At 39.2% G+C, this 26,613-nt stretch overlaps 1 protein-coding gene across 2 annotated transcripts in view; it reads left to right on the top strand.

Moving 5' to 3' along the window:
- LOC140467272 (metabotropic glutamate receptor 4-like) overlaps nucleotides 1-26,613 on the top strand; it is a 1,248,646-nt gene that overhangs the window by 880,638 nt on the left and 341,395 nt on the right. For both annotated transcript variants that reach the window (XM_072563525.1, XM_072563524.1), the window contains exon 9: nucleotides 23,265-24,200. In XM_072563525.1, coding sequence (XP_072419626.1) covers nucleotides 23,265-24,200 — 936 coding nt within the window. The remainder of the gene's footprint in view (nucleotides 1-23,264; nucleotides 24,201-26,613) is intronic.

Below are 26,613 nucleotides of genomic sequence, written 5' to 3'. Positions count from 1 at the left end.
TTTGTCTTTTCTTTGGTAGTCATGGTCACTTGAACTTCAATTTAATGATGTTTAGATTCAGGAGTCACAGTCAAAGTGGAGTTAAACTAAAAATTATTCAATAAGCTACATTAAAATAACTTATTAGGAAACAACAGGTTGAGAATCATGCATATCCTGAATAGATCAGACAAGTATATGGTCTGTGGTAGGTGAGTCTGGCTTAGCACTCCCATTAGATAAAGGGACAGATGAAGACAATTTTTCCAGCTGGAGTTTGCAGTTTCTTATTCAGTCTATTCAAAACTTCCTCATTTGATCTCTCTTTTCTTGAGCTATTCATTATGCAAAGGAATCCACCCCCTTCATCCTTCCTCATTCTGAAGAAGACAGTATAGAACTTTAGAAGAAACTCATCCCTGTCTGAAGTGATCTTTTTCCCTCTTAAGTTTGATTTTTAAAAGATGATTGGTTTACATATGGGTCACAAGATCCAACCTTATCAGGAATGTCTGTACTTTAGACTTGTCCTTGGCACTGAAATCAGGTTTATCTTGTGTTTTTTCAGCTAGCAACCTGTTGCGGCAATTTTTTTCATGAGGTTTCTGTAGTAAACAATACAGTTTTGAAGGTCTTATAAGGCAATTCCTTAGAATACATTGTATGCAAAGTGCTTTTGGTAGAAGTGATAAAAAATTAAAATTTACATAAAACTTACAAGAAAATAATCTTTGCCATGTAACAATGATTGTTCTAAATGCCAGAATAGATTCAGCCAGACTATGGACAGAAGCAAGTAAAACAAACAGTAAAATAAAAGGCATTTGTCTTTGAGGTCTGAATTTAAACAGAATAAAAAGGTTCTTTGAACCACTGAAAGAGACCTCTTCAAGATCGTTTGAAAGAAAAGTTGACAGAATCTGCACCTCAAAAGCATTGTGTTAATAGAAAGCACTCGACTACAAAACATAAGTTATTAACTTATGTATCTGCCATTTGTTTTCAAGAAGCTTTATGGTTTCAGTAACTCAGCACACAAGGATAAAGAAACTTAAGAGTTCAAAGAAAATATAGGAGAAATCCAAATAATTATTTCAAATAAATTTTGGAAATGAAGGAATTCAGTTTTGGTGGTGCTATGCATGAACAATGACATTAGTAGGTAAGCATAAAATTCCTAAGGTGTAGCCATTTTAGGAATATTTAAGAATATTCTATGCAATTATTGCTTCTACTGTGACTTTAATCATGCTGATTTGGACATTTGCCTGCATCTGAAATTAATTTTTAGCACATAATTTTTATGGATATTAAATTTAGCATTTGACATTTAGATCATTCAATCCCCCACTATCAATATACTGGGAGTCACGACTGACCAGAAACTTAACTGAGCCAGTCACATAAATACTGTGAATATAAGAGTATTCTGCAACAAATGACTCATCTCCTCACTCCAAAAAGTCATTCCACTATTGTAAATCAGGAGTCCGATGAAACATTTGCCTGGAGGAATGTAGCTGTAACAACACTCAAAATGCTCCATGTTACTCAAAACCTAACCTTCCTACTTGATTGGCAAACCATACTCCATTTTAAACATTTACTCCTCTATCACAGGTACATCGTGATAGTTGTGTGGACCATTGACGCGATGCAATGTAACAAAGCACAAGCTTTCTGTGATAAAACCTTCCAAATTTCAAGAAGAAATTGTATATGGTACTTGGGGCTAAAGGAGGTCAAAGGTTAGGATAGGCTGTTGAGTTGGATGATCAGCCATGATCATATTGAATGGAGGAGCAGGCTTGAAGAGCAAAATGGCCTACTTGCTCTCCTGTTTCCTATATTTCTATGTGAACCCATGACCTCTGGAAGGACCAGAACAGCTAGTGCACCACAACTTCCAGGGTCCCGCTAAGTAACTCATTATCCTGAGTTGGAACCCTCTTCACTGGATAAAAATCTTTGAACTCCCTCCCTATCAAGACCTTGGGTCTACTATTGCTCCATTGGCTCTAGTAGTTTAAAATCAACACATTCTGAAATGGAATTAGGGCTGGGTCATAAATTCTGGCCTTTCTAACAAGAGCCACATTACAGGAAAGAATAAAAATGTTTTCACAATTTCATGCCCATCATGAATTTTAATGCTGGCTCTCTACTCAAGTAGTAGCGATGTAACAAAGCTTGTGGCAGAGCTTTTCAACAGCAACTTTCTGATTTCAGTTTTGAATTGAGCATGTGTAAATGCTAATAGTTACTGCTCAATTTAACCTTCAAAAAAGGTGATTGCTGGTAGCCTTACCATCATTTCCAACACTTAATCTGGACCGTTATGTACAATTCCAAACGTTTAATATAAGTGCAGGAAGCTGACCTACTTGTGACCTTTAAGAGATCAGGAGTCATTCCATTTGCTTGCTGTATGGCACTATTATGTCCAAAATCTGAAGCTGCTATATAGCTTAGCAAGGTTATATTTACAGTGTTATCAGTTGCTGACAAGCTAAATGTGCAGAGATGGAGAGACTTAGTCCTTTGGGTCAAATCTTTTGTGGTGTCAGTTATTTGATTTTTTTACCGTGTTCTCTGCTTTCTCATTGAATACCTGCTGTAGGCCATTACCTATGGCCTTCATCATCTTCCTTCAATCACCATCTTCGCATCCTGACATAGCTAACCTGCAGGTATTCATTTTTCAGTACCACTGATACTTAAGCCCCATACTGTGCTTGTACCTGAAACTCTATTAACTTTACAATTTCAACTTCTGAAACAATTTTGTGTTTGCTAGCTTTACAGGGTGACATTTCAGTTCCTTGTTTTGAATTGACCATCCAATTACTTGAATGATTACTGTGTTTTTTTTTGGACATTGGGGGCCAGAAAACATGACAGTCTATATCTTAAGTCTCATGGAGACAAAACTTTCTTTTAGTAAAGATTGTAATGTCCAAGAAAGCAGAGACTAACTCAGCCATAAAGGTCTGTTCCAATGCACCCGTTTGGATAGACAGATAGGAACTACTGTAATATTCAAATATTATTCATTTTCTTGGGAGGCAGTGCTTCCTAGCCAGTTTACATGTTTAGCAATCTAATAGTTGCAAGTCCATAATTTTGATTTTGACAACTCAGCAACTGTTATGTTTATCTCTTGGCTAAGTTGCCAGTAAAGTTATCTTATGCATCCTAGCTGGTGCTGGACAGGTTTTTATCACTCTAGAGGATATATCCTTGATTATTTTCTATTTATCAAATACATGCTCTTCTTGGCTACCACTTGTATGCCTATTCTACTCAACCACTCTTCATCACTACTCCTTTTAGCTCTTCCACACTCTAACTGTTCTGTCATAGTGTTTATCCCTAAATGCACTGGGTGGACAGAAGTTTTCTTCATCCTCTCAATAACAACATGTCCTTGTATTGGTATCACATCTCAATTCTTGCTAGAACTCTCAGTAATGCCTTTGGAATCATCCTGTGGTAACAGTGATCTCCTAGCAGGCCTTGCATCTTCCAATCTCAACAGCAGAGACCTAAACTCCCACCAAATCCCTTTCTTCTACCAGCCCTGTGCTGACCAACTGATCTGAACGTCAGGTCAGGAAGTGCCTTAATTTTAGAATTTCAATTCATGTTTTCAAATCTTTTCATGGCCATGCCACTCCCTATCACTATAACTGCCTTCAGCCCTTCTGTTCTTCAATTTTGATGGCATGTAAATCCCTAATTTGAACTACTCATCCATTAGTGAGTATACTGTCATCTACCTCGGCCCTTTTCAAATCTAAACGTGCCCAGCTCTCTATTTCCCTCAAACCTCTTTTATCAATGTTTGATAATCTATTCTACTCCTGGTATCAAAATTTTATTTGAAAACTGTTGTGGATTTGTGTTTACTTACAAAGATTTAGCAATGTCACAGTGGTAATCAAGTATAGTTCCTTTTAGTTTAAGAACTGGTATGAGGCTGCTCAGCTGGCAGATTTTTGAGAAACTCGGTAACTATTGTTGCAGAGAAGCACCTCAATAATCCTTAACCGTAATCAAAAGCTGCAAGTTTGATTTTAAAATGGCTACTGGTCACATGTTCTACATCCTCAGTAATTATTCATTTGCATGTCCCCCATTAAAGTTATGTCACAGCAAAACCTTCTTACTGAAGAGCTATAGAAGATTTTACTAAATACAGGTAATGTATAAATATACATTGCTATTGTTATCCCCAGTTTTAATTGCTTCGTCATTAGCAGTGGTACCTGTGCGAGTGGGTGGATTTTAAATCTGTTAAAGTCAAACCTATGGTGTCTATTTGTATGTAAGGATTGTTCCACCTTTATTTTTGAGAATTTGAATTTACCAGAATTCCTGTATTAATCCCATCTCCATTTCTAGTATTGAAATGGTATGGTTCAATGGCAGTACAGTAGGTTCAAAGCAAGAATAATGTTTACATGCATTTCAATGGTTGATAAATTAGCAAAGTGTAAAATATGTTAATAAAGATATCAGCCTCACAGCAGTAAATGTTGTTACTTCTACTTACTTTAACAGCAGATGGGTTGGAAAATAACTTCATAATTAAATAAATGAGTTGTATCTGAAGGTATATTAACCAAGCTCTTCATTTTTTTCCGTAATGACTGAATATCAATGAAATGTTAACCACAATGGCTGCCATTTATTTAAACAAATGAGTATTTTACCATACTTCAGTCAGTAATGTTGAAAGTGTAGTTTTTTCTCTGTTCTTTAGTTTAATATTCCACTGGTTGCTCACACTCATAACTGCAGTTTAGGCAAGATTGAACATATCGTTAAATAATGTTTAGTTTTAGCAGCTTTGAGCTTTTCGCAACATTATTTAATTTCTAAAGAGCATTTTTTTTGGATCTTCAAAAGCATTCCTCAACTGGCAGTGTTTTCCCAGTTTTTGAGAAGGTTTATAGCTCAGGTTGAGGTTCTGTCTGTAAATTTGCTTGCTGAGCTGGAAGGTTCATTTTCAGACCTTTCGACACCATACTAGGTAACATTATCAGTGAGCCTCCAGTGAAGCACCGGTGTTATGTCCTGCTTTCTATTTATGTGTCCTGGTTTCTTAGGGCAGATGATATCATTTCCAGTTCTTTTTCTCAGAGGATGGTAGATGGGGTCCAAAACAATGTGTTGATGGAGTTCTGGTTAGATGCCATGCTTCTAAGAAGTTTCAAGCGTATCTCTGTTTAGCTTGTTCTCGATGGATGTGCTGTCCCAGTCAAAATAGTGTCCTTCTTCATCTATATGTAAGGATACTAATGATAATGGATCATGGTTTTTTTGTGGCTAGTTGGCGTTCATGTATCCTGGTGGCTAGTTTTCTGCCTGTTTGTATGATGTTGTGTTTGTTACAGTTCTTACATGGTATTTTGTAAATGACATTAGTTTTGCTGGTCATTTGTATGGGGTCTTTTAGGTTCATTTAAATTAACCTAAACAGCGACTAATGAACCGAGAAGACCCTATACCAACAATCAGCAGAACAAATGTCATTTACAAAATACCCTGCAAGGACTCTAAGAAACACTACATGGAATAGACAGACAGAAACTAGCCACCAGAACACACGAACACCAACTAGCCACCAAAAAACATGACCCGCTATCACTTGTATCCTTACATACCGACAAAGGAGGTGACCACTTTGACTGGGTCAACTCATCCATCCTAGGACAAGTAAACAGAGACACACACGAGAATTTCTAGAAGCATGGCATTCTAACCAGAACTCCATCAATAAAAACATTGATTTGGACCCCATTTATCATCCTCTGAGAAAAAGAACCAGAAATGATATCACCCGCCCATAGAAACCGAAACACATAAATAGAAAGCCGGTCACAACACCAGCGCTTCAATGGAAGCTGGCTGATGATGTTACCTAGTATGGTGACAAAACGTCTGAAACTACCTTCCAGCTCAGCGAGCAAACATACGCCCAGTGTTTTTCCCAGTCTTCAGAATCTTAGAGTGATACAGCATGAAAGTGCCATTCTGCCATTTGAGTCTTGTTGAAAAACCTACCCAATTCATCCATTTCCCTGCTTTTCCATGATAGACTTGGTCATGTTTTATTTATTTCTTCAATTATTAGTGGCCGTTATTGTTAGCTGTTTTAGAAAAATACTGTCACCTTCTATATTGAATCAAAAAAGAGACCTTATCTAGTGCAAGCTTCAGCATAGATCACAAAAAACGTTTATCATTTATAGGATATAAGAAAAAAATTGATTTTGGAGACTGATTGGATTTTTATTTGAAAGTGTCTTCGCTAATCTGTACCACTATCTTTAAGTCATTTCCTCAATCAGACCTGCCATACCCTTAATCATGGCATGTTGATGTGGTCTCCTTCAAGATAAATAATGATAAGTACCTTAAGATCTCGCAGGGGCTCACTTGTCAGGCGGTCACTACAATGTAGTTATATGATGTTACTGGCCAGAAGTGATTCAAGTAGCTGCTTGACAACAAAAGATTTCAGTAATCCAAATTTTTTAATTTAGGAGTAATTAATTTGAAGAATACGGAAGGGGCTAGATTACATTGGAGCTTCCATGTTAACTGCAATTTGAAGGGGTGTATTGCTCTGTATAGATTTCAAGTATGAATGATTTATTTTTAACATGAGCATTAAAACAGATTTGCTAGAAAAATAAGTGAATTTGGATCATTTGTTGAACGACCAGTTAGTTTCAACATCAACAACATTTGGGCCCTTGGAAACAGTAAAATATTCACAACATAGTTATGGTTTCAAATTTGATCCCATGCCATTTCCGAGATATCAGAACAGATGACTAAAAGTTTGCTTACTAAGGAAAATGTTAAGAATGAAGAGTAGGAGGGAAATTAGGAACAGAATTCCAAAGCTTGTGATTGAACTGAACTGGAAAATGATGAGCTGGTTTAATCTTGAAGCATTCCTTGGTTTCTCTACTTATACTTATAGAATCTTTGGATTCTTTTGGCCAACTGAAGTAAGTTTGTCAGCTCATCTAGTTTCTTGTAAGTTAAATTACATGGTAAACTAATGCCAAAACTAAATTAAATGTTTGTATATTCGCTAATTAAAATATTTTTATATGCAAACTATGCAAATATTTAACAGACACAAACTCCTGTTTTCTATTTTAGTAATATATTTCAGTATTTTGGACATAAGCCCTTCATCAGGAATGAGGCCTCATTCCTGATGAAGGGCTTATACCCAAAATGTTGATTCTCCTGCTCCCCAAATGCTACCTGACCTGTGCTTTTCCAGCACCACACTCATGACAGTAATTATACTTGCTCATTAAAATGTTGAAAAAAAAGAGTAATAGGAGTATATTTGGTTAAAGTACAATAAGCAAAGGGCATGTGGCAAAAAGATTATAATCCTTTGTTTTATTTAACAGATCAAAGTATCAAAGTACCATTTAAATACTCAAAGTAATGGAAAATGACATAATGAGAATACTTGTAATAGGACCCATCATTAGTTTTATATTTTCTAAAGTTGCCATAATCCCAAAGAGAAACAATGGGTAGTGAGTTTAATCTAAGGGGGTCACCATGCATTTGGCGAACAGCAAGTTGAGAAGGCTGGACCTTCATGATGATATTAGCCAGTGTAAACCAGTCTTCCAACAATTGGAGTGAGCCAACATTGGCTGGATGGCTTGTTTGTAATGCAAGGTGATGCCAACAGAGTGGGTTCAATTTCCACACCGCTGAGGTCACCATGAAGTCCCCATGTTCTCAACCTCACCCTTTGCCTAAGGCATGGTGACCCTTGGGTTAAAATCACCACCAGTCATCTCTGTCAGAGGGGAGCCATATGGCCCCCTAGGACTCCGGCACCTTCACCTGAGATTTTGGTAACTATCCTCTAAAGTATCTATTGCACTGGGTCATCTTTTTTCCTGTATATTTTATATACCCAGCTGACAATTAAGGTATTGACTGTCTGCATGTCCACCACATCAACTGTGCTCCGGTCATTAATCAGACCTGCCATATCCTTAGTCATGGCATGCTGATGTGGTCTCCTTTGAGATAAATAACGGTAGGTACCTTAAGATCTTGCAGGGGCTCATTTGTAAGGGGGTCACTATGATGTTATTCGCCAGAAGTGATTCAAGTAGCTGCTTGACAACAAAAGATTTAAGTAATTCAAATTTTTAAATTTAGGAGTAAGTAATTTGAAAAATACACAAAGTGCTAGATTACATTGGAGCTTCCATGTTAACTGCATCTTGAAGTCTATGCTCTGCATAGACTTCGAATATGAATCGTTTATTTTCAACATGTTAGATTACTGTAATAATGATCATGAAAATGGATTTGCTAGAAAAATACGAATTTGGATCATTTGTTGAATGACCAGTTAGTTTCAACATCAACAACAACACTTGGGCTCTTGGATAGAGTAAAATATTCACAACACAATTATGATTTTGAATTTGATCCCATGCCATTTCCGAGATATCAGAACAGATGTCTAAAAGTTTGCTTATTAAGGAAAATGTTAAGGATGAAGAGTAGGAGGGAAATTAGAAAGATAATTCCAAAGCTTATGAATGAACTGAACTGGAAAATGATGAGTATTCCATATGCAATGCTATTTTCCAGTGTTCCTTCAAAATGCACCAAGGCGGCAAAATGGCACATTGGGATTGTACATTGCAACTGTAATGCTATTTGTGAAATGGTAAATGTTGTTTCACAGCTAGTTGGTTTTCACAATTGGCATATGCTGAAAACACAATTTTAACAGCCCATTACTCCAGAAATAGAAAGTTCATACCTGTTGATAAGTTGATCAAGAATGCCACTCAAGGCAGGAAGCATTTTTCTAATAAGTACATTTTAAATACAGTCGAGTTTTCTCTGAAGACAGGAGTCCCTGTGTATTGTTAGACACCAGCTCTGCAACTGAGCAGAATAAAAACCAAAAGAACTGTGGATTCTGTAAATCAGAAACAAAAGCAGAAATTGCTGGAAAAGCTCAGCAGGTCTGGCAGCATCTGTGCAGAGAAATCAAAGTTAACTTTTTGGGTTGAGTCACCTTTCCTCTGAACAGAATACATTGATTACAGAAAGAAATGAAATTAAGTGTACACCATCACAGGGTGCTTGCCAAGTGCCCTATCATGTCCATGCTGGTTCTCTGGAAGTACAACTCACCTAGGCCCTCGTACTTTCCTGGCACACTTACCTTGGCAAATAATTTCACTTCTGTTACTTAATTCTCTTTGAAGGCCTCGATTGATCAGCCACACAGTGTCTAACAGATCACTCCAGATCTTAAATACTCTGCATACAGAATGCTTTTCATCATTTTGCTACTGCTCCTTTTGCTAATCAGTTTAAATTGGAGACCTCCAGCATTCAATCCTTCCACTAGCAGGAACAGTTTGACCCTATTTCTGTTTAGACACCTCATAATTTTACAAACCTCTATAAAGTTCTCTCTAAATGTTTTCTACAAACAGAATGCCCTAGTTTCTGTCATCTATCTACGTGGCTGATGTTCCTCATTCATGAAACTATTCTCCTCAATATTTTCCCTTCTCTACCTTCACATTCTCGTTAAGGTGTGATATTCAGCCTTGGGTACAATACTGCAGTTGATGCTGAACCAATGCTCCACACGGGTTCTGAACTTTTCCACTCAGATGCATCTCACCCAAAATAAGTTCCTGCCGGAAAGGTCCATGGTGGACCTTGCCACTCCTTTACTAACTAAGCGCCAAAAATGGCCAACTAAGGACCATTTAAAAGTCTTAACTTGCCACCACAGCAATTACCCCCACTGCAAAGTTGGCATGTTGTCATCAGGCCTGACCAGCCAGGTAAATCTGTACAGTCAGTTTGTCAGCTGGGGTGGGGGTGGGGGTGGATCCCTCAGTCAAAGGCAATCATTAAGTTCAATGTATTGTATATAAGGCAGGGGTTTGTATGTTGAGAACTACAGTTTACCCCTCCTTTAAACAACCTTCTTCCATGACCCCAGAACTCCGTTTCCCATCATTCTGCTGTGACCTTGGGGGCCTCCCAGCAGCTGCTATTGGGCCGCTCAATGACACTGCCAAGTACAAGAACTGTTGGCGTCTGATTGACTAGCAATTCTCTCTGGGTGGGATCTCTGCCCAGCCGCAGAGTCCTATATCCAAGCCTCACTCACTGCCCAATTGACATTAGATACAGTACATCTGAGCAGCTCTTCAGTTGTCCTTCTCAATAAGATTGTGTCCAATGAGTAGTCATGTACATTGCAACTAAGAATCCGCCTCCAGACAACGTGACAGCTGTAGACGTCCTTCTGCTTTTATCAGGCAATGCCATTGGGTTCTTATTAATGTGATACAACCTAATTAATATTGATGCCTGAATTTCACATCAAAGTTCAGTGACTGCTTCATCCACAGCCAAAACTCTCAGTTTTAGAATGAGAAATCAACAGAAATAACCATCTTGCCTGTTTGGATGCGTAGTGGAGTTTATGAAAACATCACATGATTAATTTTAAAATAAAGGGTTCCTCCAGAGATTTCAATGATCCTGTCTTAGAGTGTTGGCAGGAGATCAGGAGAAATCTAGGAAATGTAAGGCCCTGAGGACAAGCTTACAGCCCTGTGTGCCAGGAGTCGAGATGCTCATTCAGTGCAGAGGCAGTGCCAAATAGTGAGAGGAGGTGTTGCACAAAATTCCTCCTGGCCTGGAATTCAGTGCTTCCCTGTATTTAGCCAGCTGATATCCTTATATTTTAGTCTCATTAATGCCCTAAACTCGACACAGTGAAAATGTTTAACTTAGCACCTCACACGTCTAGCTTGTTGATATGTATAGAGGGGTTAGATTGTATCGTGAGTGCCTGTTCCCCGCTCATTAGACTAAATATCAGAGAAGAAGCTGACTCTGTTTATCCAGCTTGCCCAACTATAATTATCCAGGTGATGTCCCCTTACTGAGCATGAGACAGGACTTCTGCCCATCTCCAGGGAGATGTCACCTCAGAGAACTGCCAGCGAATCAGGCTGTGACAGTTGTACACACCGGCGGTGGAGCACAGGAAGAGCGGCCATTACTATTAGGAACATAGAAGCAGGAGTAGAAGCCTTATAGCTCCTACCGTTAGACTAAATCATAGCTGATCATCTACTGAACATCATTTTCCCACATTCTCCAAATATCCTTTTATGTCGTTATTATTGAGAAATCTATCAATATCTGTCTTGAGTAGATTCAACAACTGAGCTTCCACAACCATTTGGGTTAGAGAATTCCAAAGATTTAGCACCTTCTGAGTGAAAGAGGTTTCTCTTTCTCTCAGTCCTAAGTCGCTTCCCTCTTATTCTGGGAATGTGTTCTTCATTCTAGACCTGCCAGCCAGAGGAAAACATCCTTCCTGCATTTATTCTACCTACTTTTTTAAAAAATGTGTAAGTTTCAATGAAATTCTCTAAACTCAATAGAATACAAAGTTTGGGAGAAGATTTGTAGCTCGGGTACTCGTTGTTGTGGTTCTGTTCGCCGAGCTGGGAATTTGCGTTGCAAGCTGGGAATTTGTGTTGCAGATATTTCGTCCCCTGTCTAGGTGACATCCTCAGTGCTTGGGAGCCTCCTGTGAAGCGCTTCTGTGATCTTTCCTCCGGCATTTATAGTGATTTGTACCTGCCGCTTCCGGTTGTCAGTTCCAGCTGTCCGCTGCAGTAGTCGGTATATTGGGTCCAGATCGATGTGCTTATTGATTGAATCTGTGGATGAGTGCCATACCTCTCGGAATTCCCTGGCTGTTCTCTGTTTGGCTTGTCCTATAATAGTAGTGCTGTCCCAGTCGAACTCATGTTGCTTGTCATCTGAGTGTGTGGCTACTAAGGATAGCTGGTCATGTCGTTTCGTAGATAGTTGGTTTTCATGGATGTGGATCATTAGCTGTCTTCCTGTTTGTCCGATGTAGTGTTTTGTGCAGTCCTTGCATGGGATTTTGTACACTACATTGGTTTTGTTCATGCTGGGTATCGGGTCCTTCGTCCTGATGAGTTGTTGTCTGAGAGTGGCTGTTGGTTTGTGTGCTGTCATGAGTCCTAGTGGTCGCAGTAGTCTGGCTGTCAGTTCAGAAATGTTTTTGATGTATGGTAGTGTGGCTAATCCTTTGGGTTGTGGCAAGTCCTCATTCTATTGTCTTTCCCTTAGGCATCTGTTGATGAAATTGTGGGGGTATCTGTTTTTGGTGAATACATTGTATAGGTGTTCTTCTTCCTCTTTTTGCAATTCTGGTATACTGCAGAATTGTGGCCCTTTTGAACAGTGTCTTGATGCAACTTCTTTTGTGTGTGTTGGGGTGGTCGCTTTCGTAGTTTAGGACTTGGTTTCCGTTCGGTGTTCTCTGTACCATGCAACACAAATTCCCAGCTCGGCAAACAGAACCACAACATCAAGAGAATACAGGCCAAATCTGCTCAGTTTCTCCTCACAGTCTATTTTAAGAATTAGTTCTGTGAATCCCCGCTGCACTCCATTAAAGAAACTATGTACTTGCTTTGGTCAAGGGACCAAGCCTGCACATTATACTCCATGTAGAGTTGAACTAAGATTATATAAAATTGAACAAGATATATTTCTGTACTCAACTTCTCTTGTGAAGGATAACTTGCCATTTGCCTTCCTAATTGACTGCTAAACCTGCATGTGAGCTTACAGTGACTAATGATAAAAAATACTTGGCCTCTTTTGGCATCGACACTTTCCAATCTCACCATTTAAGAAATAGTCTACCCCTCTTATCAAAATGGAGAACGTTATACTTATTTACATCATTATTCCATCTGCCATTTTCTTTCCCACCAACTCAATCTATCCAAATTCCCATGTAACCTCATGCATCCTCCTCACACATTCCCACTAGGCATTGTGTCATCTGCAAATTTGAAACTATTACATTTTGTCCAACATCAAATTAATTGATATAGATTGTAAGCAGCTGGAGGCCGAAGCATTATTTAATGGTACGTGTCTGTAATTCTTTATTTTAAAAAAATCTCCCTCCTCTCTTAAATAGTGTGGTTCCATTTGCAAATTTTCAATCTACAGATAACTTTCCAGAAACTATAGAAATTTGTAAAATAATCACCAATGCATCCATTGTATCTGTAGCGACCTCTTGCAATACATTGGGATGTAGATCATGGAGTCCTGAGGATTTGTTTCCGGTGTGAACACAATTGGCTGAATGATCTCCTTCTGCACCATAATATTTCTGTAATTCTATTACCTTTCAATCCCCTTAAGTCATTCCTAATAGTCAGTTGGATTGCAATCATACCTTAGAAGTTTCTTGTATCTTCCTCTCTGAAGACAGATGCAAATTAATAATTCAGCTTCTCTGCTATTTTCCTATTTCCCATCATAAATCCTCTGTTTTTTTCTTTGTAAGGACCCACATTTGTTCTACAGAAGCATTTACAGACAATTTTTTTATTTCTTACTAGATTACATTTGTAGTCTTTTCTCTCTTTCTTTACCCATTTCTTGGTCTTCCAATGTTCAATTTTAAAATTCTCCAAATTCTCAGATTTACCTTTTGTTAGAACTTTAGAGGCCTTCTAATTTGATCCAATACGATCTTTAATTTCATTCACCAGCCACAGTTGACAACCATTTCTTATTGGGTTTTTATGCCTTAAAGGAATGTATGTTTACTTATTCCTTGAATACTAATCATTTCCTGTATCCCATCATGCTTTTCGATGTATTTTCTAAACCTACCATTGTCTGCCTACCTTTTATACTTTTCTATTTCCTTTTCTTCAGAATTAAATTCTTAGTCTTGGATCAGACTACATTGTTGTCAAATATAATGGAAAATTTATCATATTGTAATCTTTTGTCATTTTTAGTCATTTACAATAAGATTATTTATTAGCCTTTTCTCATTGCATAATACTAGACCTAAAACGGCCTGTTTCTGATCTCATCACTTATCACCACTACTCAACCTCCTTTTCCCTTTTGGGCGGACGTGGATACTGCAGATGCTGGAGATTAGAATCAAGATTAGTGTGGTGTTGGAAAAGCACAGCAAGTCAGGCAGCATCCAAGGAGCAGGAAAAGTGACGTTTCGGGCAAAAGCCCTTCATCAGGAATGAGGCCTTTTCCCTTTTGTCATTCCTTCCTAAATGTTGAATATTCTTAATATTCAGTTCCCAGTTTTGGTCACCCTGCAGTACTATTTCTATTATGGCAGCTAGATTAGATCTGTTTACTAATATTTATACCAAATCAACTCACTCTACCATGTTGAGAATGTAGCATGCATTCCGACAGAGTGTCTTTCATTCTGTATTGTTAGCATTATTCCAAATAGTAACTCTATTGGAATTATGACATTTGTTTCAAATTGTTTCCAGTTTTCTTTAATACTTTTTGATTTCACATTGCCAGCTTTATTTTGTCTCCTATCTGAATTACTGGTCAGGTTCTCATCCATCTTAGAGTTAGATTTAAACCTCCTCAACAACACTAACAGTTCTTCCGGAAAGGATATTAGTATCTGTCCTGCTATGGTGTAACCCACTCTCCTTTTGTGGTGCCAACTGATCTAAAATTAGTCCCAATGCCTGAGAATTCTATTGTTGTCTCTTCTACATCAGTTTTTCAGCCATATGTTCATTTGTTCAATTCTCCAATTATTGTACACACATGTCTGGTTACTCAGGTAAGTCCCTGAGATTACAACCTTTCCTTCTTTTTCTTGACTCTCTCAACTCTATTTTCAAGATGTCATCCTTCTTTCTACTTACGTCGTTGGTTACAATGTGAGCCATAACTTCTAGATGTTCACCCATCCCCAGAAAAATGTTCTGCTGCTGTTCAGAGACAGCAAAAATGTGCAGGTTCGGGTAATTAGCATACTAAATCACCCATATTGTTCAGGGATATGTAGGTTAGATGCATTAGTGAGGGGTAAATGTAGAGCAATGGGGAATATGTTTGGGTGGGATACTCTTTGGAGGGTCAGTGTGGACTTGTTGGGCCAAAGGGCCTGCTTCCACACTATAGGGGTTCTATCCTTAATCCTCACATCAGGGGGATATTGTAATATCCTAGCGTCATATCTACAATTGCAGAAAAACCTGGCTGTTCACCCAACTGTTGAACCTGCTATTAATATCGCCTTTGTACTCCTGTTCCTCCCCATCCATGCAGCTGAGCCTCTTGTTATGATCCCCTTCCTGATATTCACACTAGACAAATCAGATCCCAAATTAAACTTGATGGATCAATTAATCTTGGTAGATTACATATCACTCCACCCCCTGACCTATCACCTTCTCCCTCACCTTCATCCACCGATCGCTTTCCAGCTACCTTCCCCCCACCCAACCCCACCCTCCTCCCATTTATCTCTCAGCCCCCCCCGGCCCCCCCACAAGCCTCATTCCTGATGAAGGGCTTATGTCTGAAACATCGATTCTCCTGCTGCTCAGCTGCTGCCTGACCTGCTGTGCTTTCCCAGCAGCACACTATTGACTCTGATCTCCAGCATCTGCGGTCCTCACTTTCTCCTAGATCACATATTTATATTTTACATTGATCAACATGTTGGTAAACAGTGAAATATATTCACACAAAATGGTAGATGTTCTTTAACAATATAACAATACACTATTACAGACAAAGAACAAAGAGGAGAAAAGATGAACAAGACTATAAATGCATAGAAGACAATTACATTGTTTTGATATCTGCATTCAGATCTATGTTTCAAGCTGTTTCCCAACATTATCTGTTAAAGTGGCACAATCACAGAGAGATATCATTCCTATCTCAGTTTTTAAAATCTTTACTTAACAGACACTGTCCAGTTAACTGTCCTGTTCTAAGGAAGAGTCACTCGACCCAAAACGTTAATTCTGATTTCTCTCCACAGGTGCACCAGATCTGCTGAGACTTTCCAGCAATTTCTGTTTTTGTTTCTGATTTACAGCATCTGCAGTTCTTTCTGTTTTTGGACACTTTCCAGTTTCTTTTTCTTGAATTATAGGGAAAATTCTATGATTCCTTTCTGAGTGTGATGGAAGAAAACCTCTGTTTTGAAGTCAAATCTGAATTCATTGCTATAATTAGTCTACTCTGCATGTCATAAATCCAATAGTACAAATATTTTACCAATTAACACGACTGGGGTCTGATCAGGACTTGACTGTGGTCATATATCTTTCTGTAAATGATGCAGTTACATTACAGTCGTAATGATGTTTAGAGACGTTAAAAATGCCTTCACAGAACTGTCCCCTATTCATATGCTGCTATTTTAAATTTAATTCTTGAAATATATGCGACAAAGACGTGATGTTCAGTAATGTATCTAAATGTTGAGATCTTGCCGGAGAGGCTGAGAGTCTCCAGGTGGAGTTGGGAGAAGGGGTGGCAATGGAGTGCATTTTGTTCAGGACAAGTATGGACAAACCTATGGAAAAAGACATTTGCAGAATCCAGCATGTGATCCCATGCAATAAATTGACCATTGGCCCCTCCCACTGCCAGTTAAATTAGAGTGGCTGTGGGATTAGGCTCTTATTTGGGAATTAATTGACTACTTAAGGGCTTCAATTACTTCACAAATGGGCAACCTGTACAAAACCACCTCTGCCACTCTTAAAATCATTGTGGTAGTGAGCAGGTATACAGCAAGTATATCGTTGATGGCCAGGTAACTGATTTCATGGGGCCCTGGCATAAACACTCATCATTGGCCTTCCAAGTTTAGCTTCAAGAATGTTTCTATCTGCCTTTCATTATTTTGAGCTTTCAAATTACCTTTCTCGTTTTACAGCGTTCACAATACCTCTTGGTGTATTTATGTTGACTCAACACATATTTTGCAATTTTACATAGTTTTTTTTTAAAACTAAAATTTGAGGCTGTTTTCACTTTGTAATATATGTAACCACAAATGTGGAGACATTTGCTGACTAATGACTATAGACAAGGGCCTTAGTTAGCTCTGAATCAGCAAGGCAGAGCTTTGTCATTGAAAATATGAGCATGTTAGTGTAAATGGATAACTGGATTATCTTCAATTATTGGACTTTTGTCCCTAAAGCTTATATCTAAGTAAGATGTTGCCCACAGAAAACTGATGACTGTACATTTATCAAAAGGTGACAAATGCATTGGTTAGCTTGCGTTTTCATTTCCTCTCCTGGCGAAAAAACAGTCACATGCTCACTTAATAAAACTCTGGATAAAGTGGATGAGTAGGAACTGCATATACCCAATTCCAAGCCCATTCTCATGTCATGAAATCAACAAACTTATGCTTCAGTTCTTTGATGCACAAAACTAAGTGTGTCTGCGTACTAGTGGGCGGCACGGTGGCACAGTGGTTAGCACTGCTGCCTCACAGTGCCAGAGACCCGGGTTCAATTCCCGCCTCAGGCAACTGACTGTGTGGAGTTTGCACGTTCTCCCCGTGTCTGCGTGGGTTTCCTCCAGGTGCTCCGGTTTCCTCCCACAGTCCAAAGATGTGCTGGTCAGGTGAATTGGCCATCCTAAATTGTCCGTAGTGTAGGTAAGGGGTAGACGTAGGGGTATGGGTGGGTTGTGCTTCGGCGGGGCGATGTGGACTTGTTGGGCCGAAGGGCCTGTTTCCACACTGTAAGTAATCTAATCTAACGATATTAATTTTATGTTGCTCCTTCATGTCTTGGTAATCAAAATGCAATGGCAAACATTTCAAGATTCTGTGAGGACACGAATGAGCAATGATAAACATTTCAAGGTTCTGTTAGGACATGCCCTGACCATACTGGTTAACGGGCATAATTTGTCAGATGGAATCATGGGCTATCCAGTTAGAACATGATACATTGATTACCTGAGATACAAAGCCTAGAAACGAGCCATTTGGTCTAGCCAGACTATGAGAGAGTTCATGCTCCGTTTATCCCTCCTTGAATTTTTTCCACACCTTGCAGTATGTATTCTCTTTTCCCTCTATGCTTGTCTAGCTTCTCCTTAAGTCTATCAATACTGTCACTTTCAACACACCCGGTAATAGAGAGTTTCACTATTGGGGTAAAAAAAAGTGTCTTTTGAATTTCCCTTTGCAATTCTTTTCAATTATTGATGCCTTCTGGTTATGCTTTTTCCCACAAGAGCCATCATTAACTCTTTATTAACTATTTCAAAATGTTTCAGAATTTAAAGACTCCCCAGACTTTTTTAATCAAAGTGAACGAGACTCATGCTGTCAATCCTTTCCTGATACATATATATCTAAGCATGCACCATAATGTAGGCTTGCCCTCTACTGCTTGGAGTTTTCGTGTTCCATTTTCTCTCATAACAGTTCCCATGTTCTGGGCTATTGTAGACCATTGAGTGTGGCTAGTAACTCCTGGTGGATCTGGGATGCCATTATCTAAGGAATTAGCTTTGGAATTTCAAACAGGACAATTGTGCGAACACCAATCTTACTTACCATGGTCATGTTGACAGTTACTATTCAGAATGGCACTTTCCTAAGGTTCCTAAATCATGTCTCCAGATTGGGCTTTCTCACCATCCACCTCGTAATTTCTTCTGCAGTCGTCATACAACCTTTATGGCGGCACGGTGGCTCAATGGATAGCACTGCTGCCTCACAGTCCCAGGTTCGATTCTCAGCCTTGGGTGATTGTCTGTGTGGAGTTTGCACGTTCTCCCCGTGTCTGCGTGGGTTTCCTCCGGGTGCTCCGGTTCCCTCCCACAGTCCAAAGATGTGCAGGTTAGGTGAATTGGCCATGCTAAATTGCCCATAATGCTAGGTGCATTGGTCAGAGGGAAATGGGTCTGGTGGGTTACTCTTTGGAGGGTCAGTATGGACTTGTTGGGCCAAAGGGCCTGTTTCCGCACAGTAGGGAATCTAATCTTTATAATGGCTGCAGCATTTCAGCAGAACTAAATGTTTAAAACCTGATGAAATGCAAAGGTTTGAGTTTTGAGGGATAACTAAATAATCCAAGTTTTGTGTTTCTTCTCAATACATTTACTTCAACTTTTCACCCTCCTGGGTGATATGCCTTCAGTATTTTGTAAAACTAATTATTCCTTGTGCTATTGAACAATGTGTTGTTTGCATTCATCTTAAATTAGTGGCCATTCATTTTAGCAATATTTACTGAATTGTTATTAGATTCAGGATATGTTGTAACTGAATGTCCATGCCCATTCCGGTGGAGTATTTGTATAAATATTGTGGGGACAGCAGAAATATGGTCACTAACCTAGTTGTGCTAGGTTTTGAATTTACACCAGAGATTCCTGTTAGCTTTGTGGGGGTTCAAACCTCTCCCCCTTTATGGAAGGCCATAGGCATAAGAGGAGGTAGAATTGAGATGGGGAATTGAAGCAGTGGTTAACATGCCTGAGCTTACAAATGGTAAGATGGACATTGGTACCTTTGGAGAAATGGAGTAACTGTGGGGCCCACTTCAAAGTCCAAGACATGTAACATGAAATGCTGCATCCTGCACGTTCTCAAAGAATTCCCCATTGATCAAAGCCCAGCTGTCCTACTCCCAAAACTTCCAGAGTTAAGATCGGTCATCTCAGCACATTTTAGGCATTGAATCTGTGGGTCCAAGATCTGTTTGAATTGAATTGAATTTATTGTCACATTTTCCGAAGCACAGTGAAAAGCTTTGTCTTGTGAGCAATACAGGCAGATCACAGAGTTAAGTAGCATAGACAAGTAAATAATAGCACCAAAAACAAAAACATAGTATAGGCGAATGTTAAGAGTTTGTGAGTCCATTCAGTATTCTAACAACAGTAGGCCAGAAACTGTTTCAAAACTGGCTGGTGCATGTGTTCAGACTCCTGTAACTTCTCCCCGATAGTCGAGGTTGTAGAAAAACATTTCCAGGACGGGATGGATCTTTGAGAATGCTGGTGGCCTCTCTTTGACAGCAGGCCTAGTAGGGATTCTATAGATGGGAGATTGGCCTTTGTGATTGTCCAGGCTGAATTCACCACTCTCTGTAACTGTATCCAATCTTGAATGGTACAGTTGCCATATCAGGTAGTGATACATCTAGACAGAATGCTCTCGATGGCACATCTCTAAAAGTTGGCAAGGGTATTCGCTGTCGTACCAAATTTCCTCAGCTGCCTGAGGAAGAAGCGACATTCTTGGGCCTTTGTTTGGGCCTTTGTAACCAGTGCGTCCACATGAAGAATCCAAGAAAGCTTGTTGTGGATGACCACTCCCAGGAGCTTGACACTCTCCACTCATACCATCTCTGTGCTGTTAATGTGTAGGGTTGGGGAAGGGGGGGGGGTGGGTGGCATGAGTAACATCCAGCCGAAAGTCAATAATGAGTTCCTTGGTTTTGTCGGCACTGAGAGTTTGGTTGTTCTCAGCGCACCATTTTTCCAGGTCTTCCACCTCTCGTCTGTAATCTGTTTTTTCACCAATTGAGATTTGACCAACTATGATGGTGTCATCAGTGAACTTGTAAGTGGCATTAATCTGATATTTGGCGACGCAGTCATTAAGACATCCTGCATGAGCCTTCTTAGGCACAGGGATGATGGTGGCCCTCTTGAAACCCTGAGTACAGTCGGAGGCTGAGTACGCACCCCTGGGGTGGGGGAGGGGGGCTCCAGTGTTGAGTGATAGTGAAGATGAAATATTGTCCCCGATCTTCATTGATTGTGTCCTGTGGGTCAGAAACTAAGGATCCAGTAGCAGCGACTAGGGCTTAGTCCGAGATCACTAAGTTTTGTAATCAGTCTCCAGGGGATAATAGTGTTGAAGGCTGAACTGTAGTCAATGAGTAGGATTCTTACATAGCTGTTCTTGGTGTCAAGATGTTCTAGGGAGGAAGTGAAGAGCAAGTTATATGGCACCTGACTTGGATCAGTTGGTCCAATAGGCAAATTGGAGTGAGTCAAGAGTAGTGGGAAGGCTGGAGTTGATTAATGCCATGACCAGCCTTTCAAAACACTTCATGACCACTGAAGTTAAGACCACTGAGCAGTAATCATTGAGACCTTCTGCATGAGCCTTCTTAGGCACAGGGATGATGTTGGCCCTCTTGAAACAGACAGCGACAGTGGCCTGCTGCCAGGAGAGTTTGAAGATATCTGAGAAGACCTCTGCCAGTTGATCTGCGCATGCTCTGAGTACATGACCTGGTACTCTGTCTGGTCGCATTGCTTTCCTTGGATTCACACGAAGGAAAACTGGTCTGACCTCTGATGCAGTGACTGTTGGGATAGGTTCATCAGGACTTGTCGGAATAGGTGTTACCTCTCGACCAAAGGTTTGCTCAAAGCATGCATAGAACGTGTGAGATGATCTGGGAGGGATGTCTCATCATCTGCTATCTTGCACTGTCTCTTTTTAGAACCTGTGATGTCATTCAGTCCTTACCATAGTTGTCGGGTATCTGTCTGGGTCTCTAGTTTGGATTGGTATTGGTCCTTGGCTGCCTTAATGGCTCCTCGAAGGTCATACTTGGATTCCTTATTTTTGAGTGGGTCTCCTGATCTAAAGGCCTCACACCTGGTTTTTAGCAGCTTCTGTATGTCCTGATTCATCCAGGGTTTCCTGTTGGAGAACACCTGGATTGACTTCCTTGGTATGCAGTCCTCTACACACTGGCTGATAAAGTCTGTGATGGTGGTGGTGCACTCATCCAAGGTACCTGCGGACTGTTTGAAGATGGCCCAATCAGCAGATTCCAGACAGCACCGGAGTTGATCCTCTGCCAGCACTGGATCTGTATCCGTGAGGTGGAGTCATGCTTGAGCTTTTGCCTGTAAGCTGAGAGAAGAAGCACGGCATTGTGGTCGGAGTTCCTGAAATGAGGGTGGGGGATGGAGCGGTAGGCATCTTTCATGGTGGTGTAGCAGTGGTCTAAAATGTTTGGGCCCCTGGTTGGGCAAGTAATGTTCTGGTGGTACTTGAGGCAACACCTTCCTTGGATTGGCTTGATTGATAAAGTAGTAATAATTGTGCCACACAAGTGGTGAGCAGTAACCATTTCTTCCAGCAGGTTACAGTATAACTAGCTCCCATTGACATTACAATTGTTGACTTCCCAAAATCAACACATTTTAGGCTACCATTAACAGAACATTGATTTGGACCAGCCATGTAAATACTGTGTATATGAGAGCAGCTCAGAGCTGGGAATTATGCACCTGCCTGACTCTGCAAAGCTTGTTCCCAGGTCAACAGTGTGATGGAATACTCTCCATTTACCTGGATGAATGCATTTCTACCAACATTCAAATGCATGACAGCATCCAGGGCAAAGCAGTCTAATTGATTGGCGTTGCCTACACCACATCAAACATTCAATTCCTTCACTCTCAATGCACAATGGTTCTTTCGACCTCCACCATTTGAAATGACAAGGACAGCAGCTGAATGGGAACACCACCACATCTGTTCCCCTCAAAGCCACTGTCACTGAGTAAAATCCTTAACATCACTGTGAATGTTCCAATATTATATATACCACAGCATATCAAGAAGGAAGCTCACCATTTTCTCAAGAGCAAATAAACAACAAACAATCTGTGAAAGCTTTCCAACAAAACCCATTTTATTCACTTATTCAGGAATGATTAAATAATTTCAATCTCCAAAGCAATTACTCAGTCGTACAGATGCTAACCTAGTCTGTTCTTAAAATTAATTTAAGCTTCCGGCAATTATAACTGTTTACAAAATAGTGCATTCATTCAGAAAGCAATTATAAACTTCAGGTTTTGTGTCAGTGACAGACATTTTAACTTGTCTTTTACAGTTGCTAAAACTCGACTACAATATTGCGTGTTGATGATGCAGGTGAACACTAGTTAACTAAATACAAATGCTCTTCTTTTCTCACCCAATTGTGAGTCTCTGACTCATCAAACAAGTGATTAAAAATGTTTATCAATGTCAGCTCTTCGTGTTTTACCAATGCATCTTCAAAACCTGTTGGGTAACTGGGTGAAGATGATCTGGGAATGATCTTCCCCTTAAATTTCCACTGTTCCCTGTGTGGAAGTGTCTGGCTTTGTTTGCCTGTATCTCCATTGTGAAATGGCTGATGCTATAAACTCAGTGTTGAGAGGATTACAAGTTTGCTACAATCATAGTGTTGTCATCAATGATAAGGCTGTCAATTTAGGTGATAACTTTAAATGTTTGTGATTAGTTGTGAACTAGACAGTTTGATTCTAATTTACTTCATTTACATTTTCAGATCCACACGATGCAATGGCAATCTGGATCTCGTCAGGTTCCGGTATCAATCTGTAGCCTTCCATGCAAACCAGGAGAAAGAAAAAAAATTGTGAAGGGTATTCCTTGTTGCTGGCATTGTGAACTCTGTGATGGCTACCAATACCAGGTGGATAAATATAACTGCAAGATCTGCCACTTCGACATGCGTCCTAATGAAAACCACACAGGATGTCGCCCAATTCCCATAGTCAAATTAGAATGGTATTCACCTTGGGCTGTTGCACCTGTATTCTTTGCAATTATTGGTATCATTGCTACACTATTTGTTGTCATAACGTTTATACGTTACAATGACACACCAATAGTAAAAGCATCTGGACGAGAATTAAGTTATGTGCTTCTCACAGGAATTTTCCTCTGTTATGCTATTACCTTCCTTATGATAGCAGAGCCCGATGTTGCCATCTGCTCCATGCGACGGATCTTTCTTGGATTGGGTATGAGTATCAGCTATGCGGCCTTACTCACCAAGACGAACAGGATATATCGGATATTCGAGCAAGGCAAAAAATCCGTCAGTGCCCCCAGGTTTATCAGTCCAGCCTCCCAGCTCATGATAACTTTCAGTTTTATCTCTGTGCAACTACTGGGTGTCTGTATCTGGTTTATTGCTGACCCACCCCACTCCTACATAGACTACGATGACCAAAAGACTGCCAACCCTCAGTTTGCTCGTGGAATTCTCAAATGTGATATTTCTGATCTGTCTCTCATCTGTTTACTTGGATACAGCATGCTCCTCATGGTCACATGCACCGTCTATGCCATCAAAACCAGAGGGGTTCCAGAGACCTTCAATGAGGCCAAACCTATTGGATTTACCATGTACACCACCTGCATTGTCTGGTTAGCCTTCATTCCAATATTTTTCGGCACTGCACAGTCTGCAGAAAAAGTAAGTACACAACTCTGCAAAGCTTTACTTTTGTCTTATTTCTAATGTGTAATTCACAAATGTTGCTTCATTGAAATCAATTCACAACATTTATCTACCTGGTACTATGAGCCTGCAAAGAATCATAATTGTGATTCTGGGGATGTAATGACTATTAGGATATAGTGCATCATCCTTTGCAATCAACTGTTATTACTTTTCCAATCTTCTGAGTTCCATTGCCCAGATTGTTCACAGGACCTATCCCAAACACAGGGAAGTCAATTATATTCTCTTCATCCAGGTATCATAACTTTAAACATTCGTGGTGAATCCAGATTGACTTTTATTTTATGGAGCTCTGAATGTGTTTGGGCAAAAATATACTTGAGAATTAATCTGCTTACTTCAAGCTTTTTCATTGTCAGCAGATTTGATCAAAGAGTAATGTTCATTCAGTTCTCAGTTCAGTTCAGTTCTGCTAATGGCTTTCTATTGCTACCGTTTTCCCAGGAAAAGGTATGTTTTTTTCTCCCAGCTGTAAAGATTAGATCATGAACAGTCACTAGTAAGTCATTATAATATGTAAAATTTCTCATTTGCTTTCCCAGTGCCATATTTGTAATTATTCTTCTCGATTGAATGCTAGTAATTGATTTGTTATTGGCACTTATTGCTCATTTCTGACCTTGAACTGAAGCAATTTCTTCCTCTCAAATTAAATGGAACAAAATGAAGCAGGTAACGAGTGTGGTAGCGCAATTCATTTGCTAAGTTTCTGAAAACGCATTGACTTTCATGTCAGTACTGATCAATGCTGTCAACACCTAGACACACTGATAATTATATATACAAAGTGCAGTTTGAAGACAGAAGCAGAAAATTATTTGAAAGATGATGTTTGTTTGTTTAGTAAATGGCGAATTATGAATACTATCTGTAGACTGTTTACAAATACAAAATATATGGTTAATTTTTGAAAAAGACTAACAGCATCCATTAGGACAAGGCTGTTACAAGGTATCGCACCCTCATTAACGTTAATCATCAAAAAAAAACTTTGATAACCACAGGATGGTTAATGTTACTGAAATAATTTAAGCAATTCAAACTTGAAGGGAAGACAAATGCACCAGCTATAATATCAAATAATCAAAACATAGGCCTTGTTGTTATACATCTAGAATCATAAATTAGAAAATATGAAAAATAGCTGTTTATGTTTCAAACGCTCAACTGGAAATGTATAAAATTGTTGATCAGAGCCATAATTAAATCATGCCAACATTGACAAGCAAACTTGATCTTTTACTTTTTAAGCAGAACACCTCAAGAAAATGATATTGGGATTAATCTTGCTATTTTACACTTCAAACAGCAAGTAACAGAAATAACTGCATGATTTTCTGATCATTCATAAAAATGGTCAGAAAATGAAATAAAAAGTGTCCCAGAATTTCTATTATCAGTTGCCAGTTGGTAAAGTTCCCCACCAGGAGCTCAATATAGGAAATGCAACTTTATGTTTCTGGTTTAGTTTGATTGAATTTTCCCAACTTGAATCTCTTCAACATCGGAATATTGTCATTCACTTTTCTGATCCTCTTTAAAGTATATTTTTATGGCTTAATATAAATTCAGAGATAGCATCACATGAATAGCAACTAACTTAAGATTAATTACAAAAAATAATTTTAAGAAGTTCCTTGTGCATTGGTTCAGAAGGAGACAGTTGTATTTCTAGCTTTAGAGTTTAGAATTCAGAGCTGTCTGTAATCTACTGAAGTTCCATAATGTCTGGAAATGCTGCACACACCTAAAATATTACCAATAATTTCAATTTAACTTGAAGTCTCAATTTTGAAATGTGGTTAGGTGACCATTTGTTAGTTGTGTTTGAAAATTATTCAGTCTCGATACTACATATTCTTCAACTCAACATCTTGCTATTTCACAGTAGGATCCCCGCATGGTAGTGTAATTCAGGCTACATGAAGACAGTTGGATCCTCTTTCACCTTGGTTATTCAGAGATTGCAGTCAGAACCACAATAACCTTGGTCTAATGCGTCGCTTTTAAAATGAACTACTATTTGCAATTGGAGCTTGAGTTAGAGGGGAAATCACAATAATTCAGCAATTTTGGTACAGTATAAATACAGCATTTTGTTACATGAATATTGACCATTACAAAGCAAAAACAAGTGGAAAATTAGATTTAAAATCCACAAAGTAAAAAGAAACAAAATGGGAAGACATATGGATCTAAAATTTTTCAAATCAATGTTAACTTCAGAAACAATGTGTACAGTGCTTCATTAAAAACAATCGTGAGAAATCGGATTGATTTGAGTGCTTTCCCTGCAAGGTTTACTCGTGTTGGGGATTGTTAACTGTAGAAATAAAGGTTACAGAAATGTAAATTACTTTATGAG

This window comes from Chiloscyllium punctatum, chromosome 45 (assembly GCF_047496795.1).
Source record: "Chiloscyllium punctatum isolate Juve2018m chromosome 45, sChiPun1.3, whole genome shotgun sequence".
Taxonomy (NCBI): domain Eukaryota; kingdom Metazoa; phylum Chordata; class Chondrichthyes; order Orectolobiformes; family Hemiscylliidae; genus Chiloscyllium; species Chiloscyllium punctatum.
The sequence above is the reverse complement of the archived record's forward strand: the minus strand, read 5'-3'. Positions and strand labels throughout refer to the sequence as shown.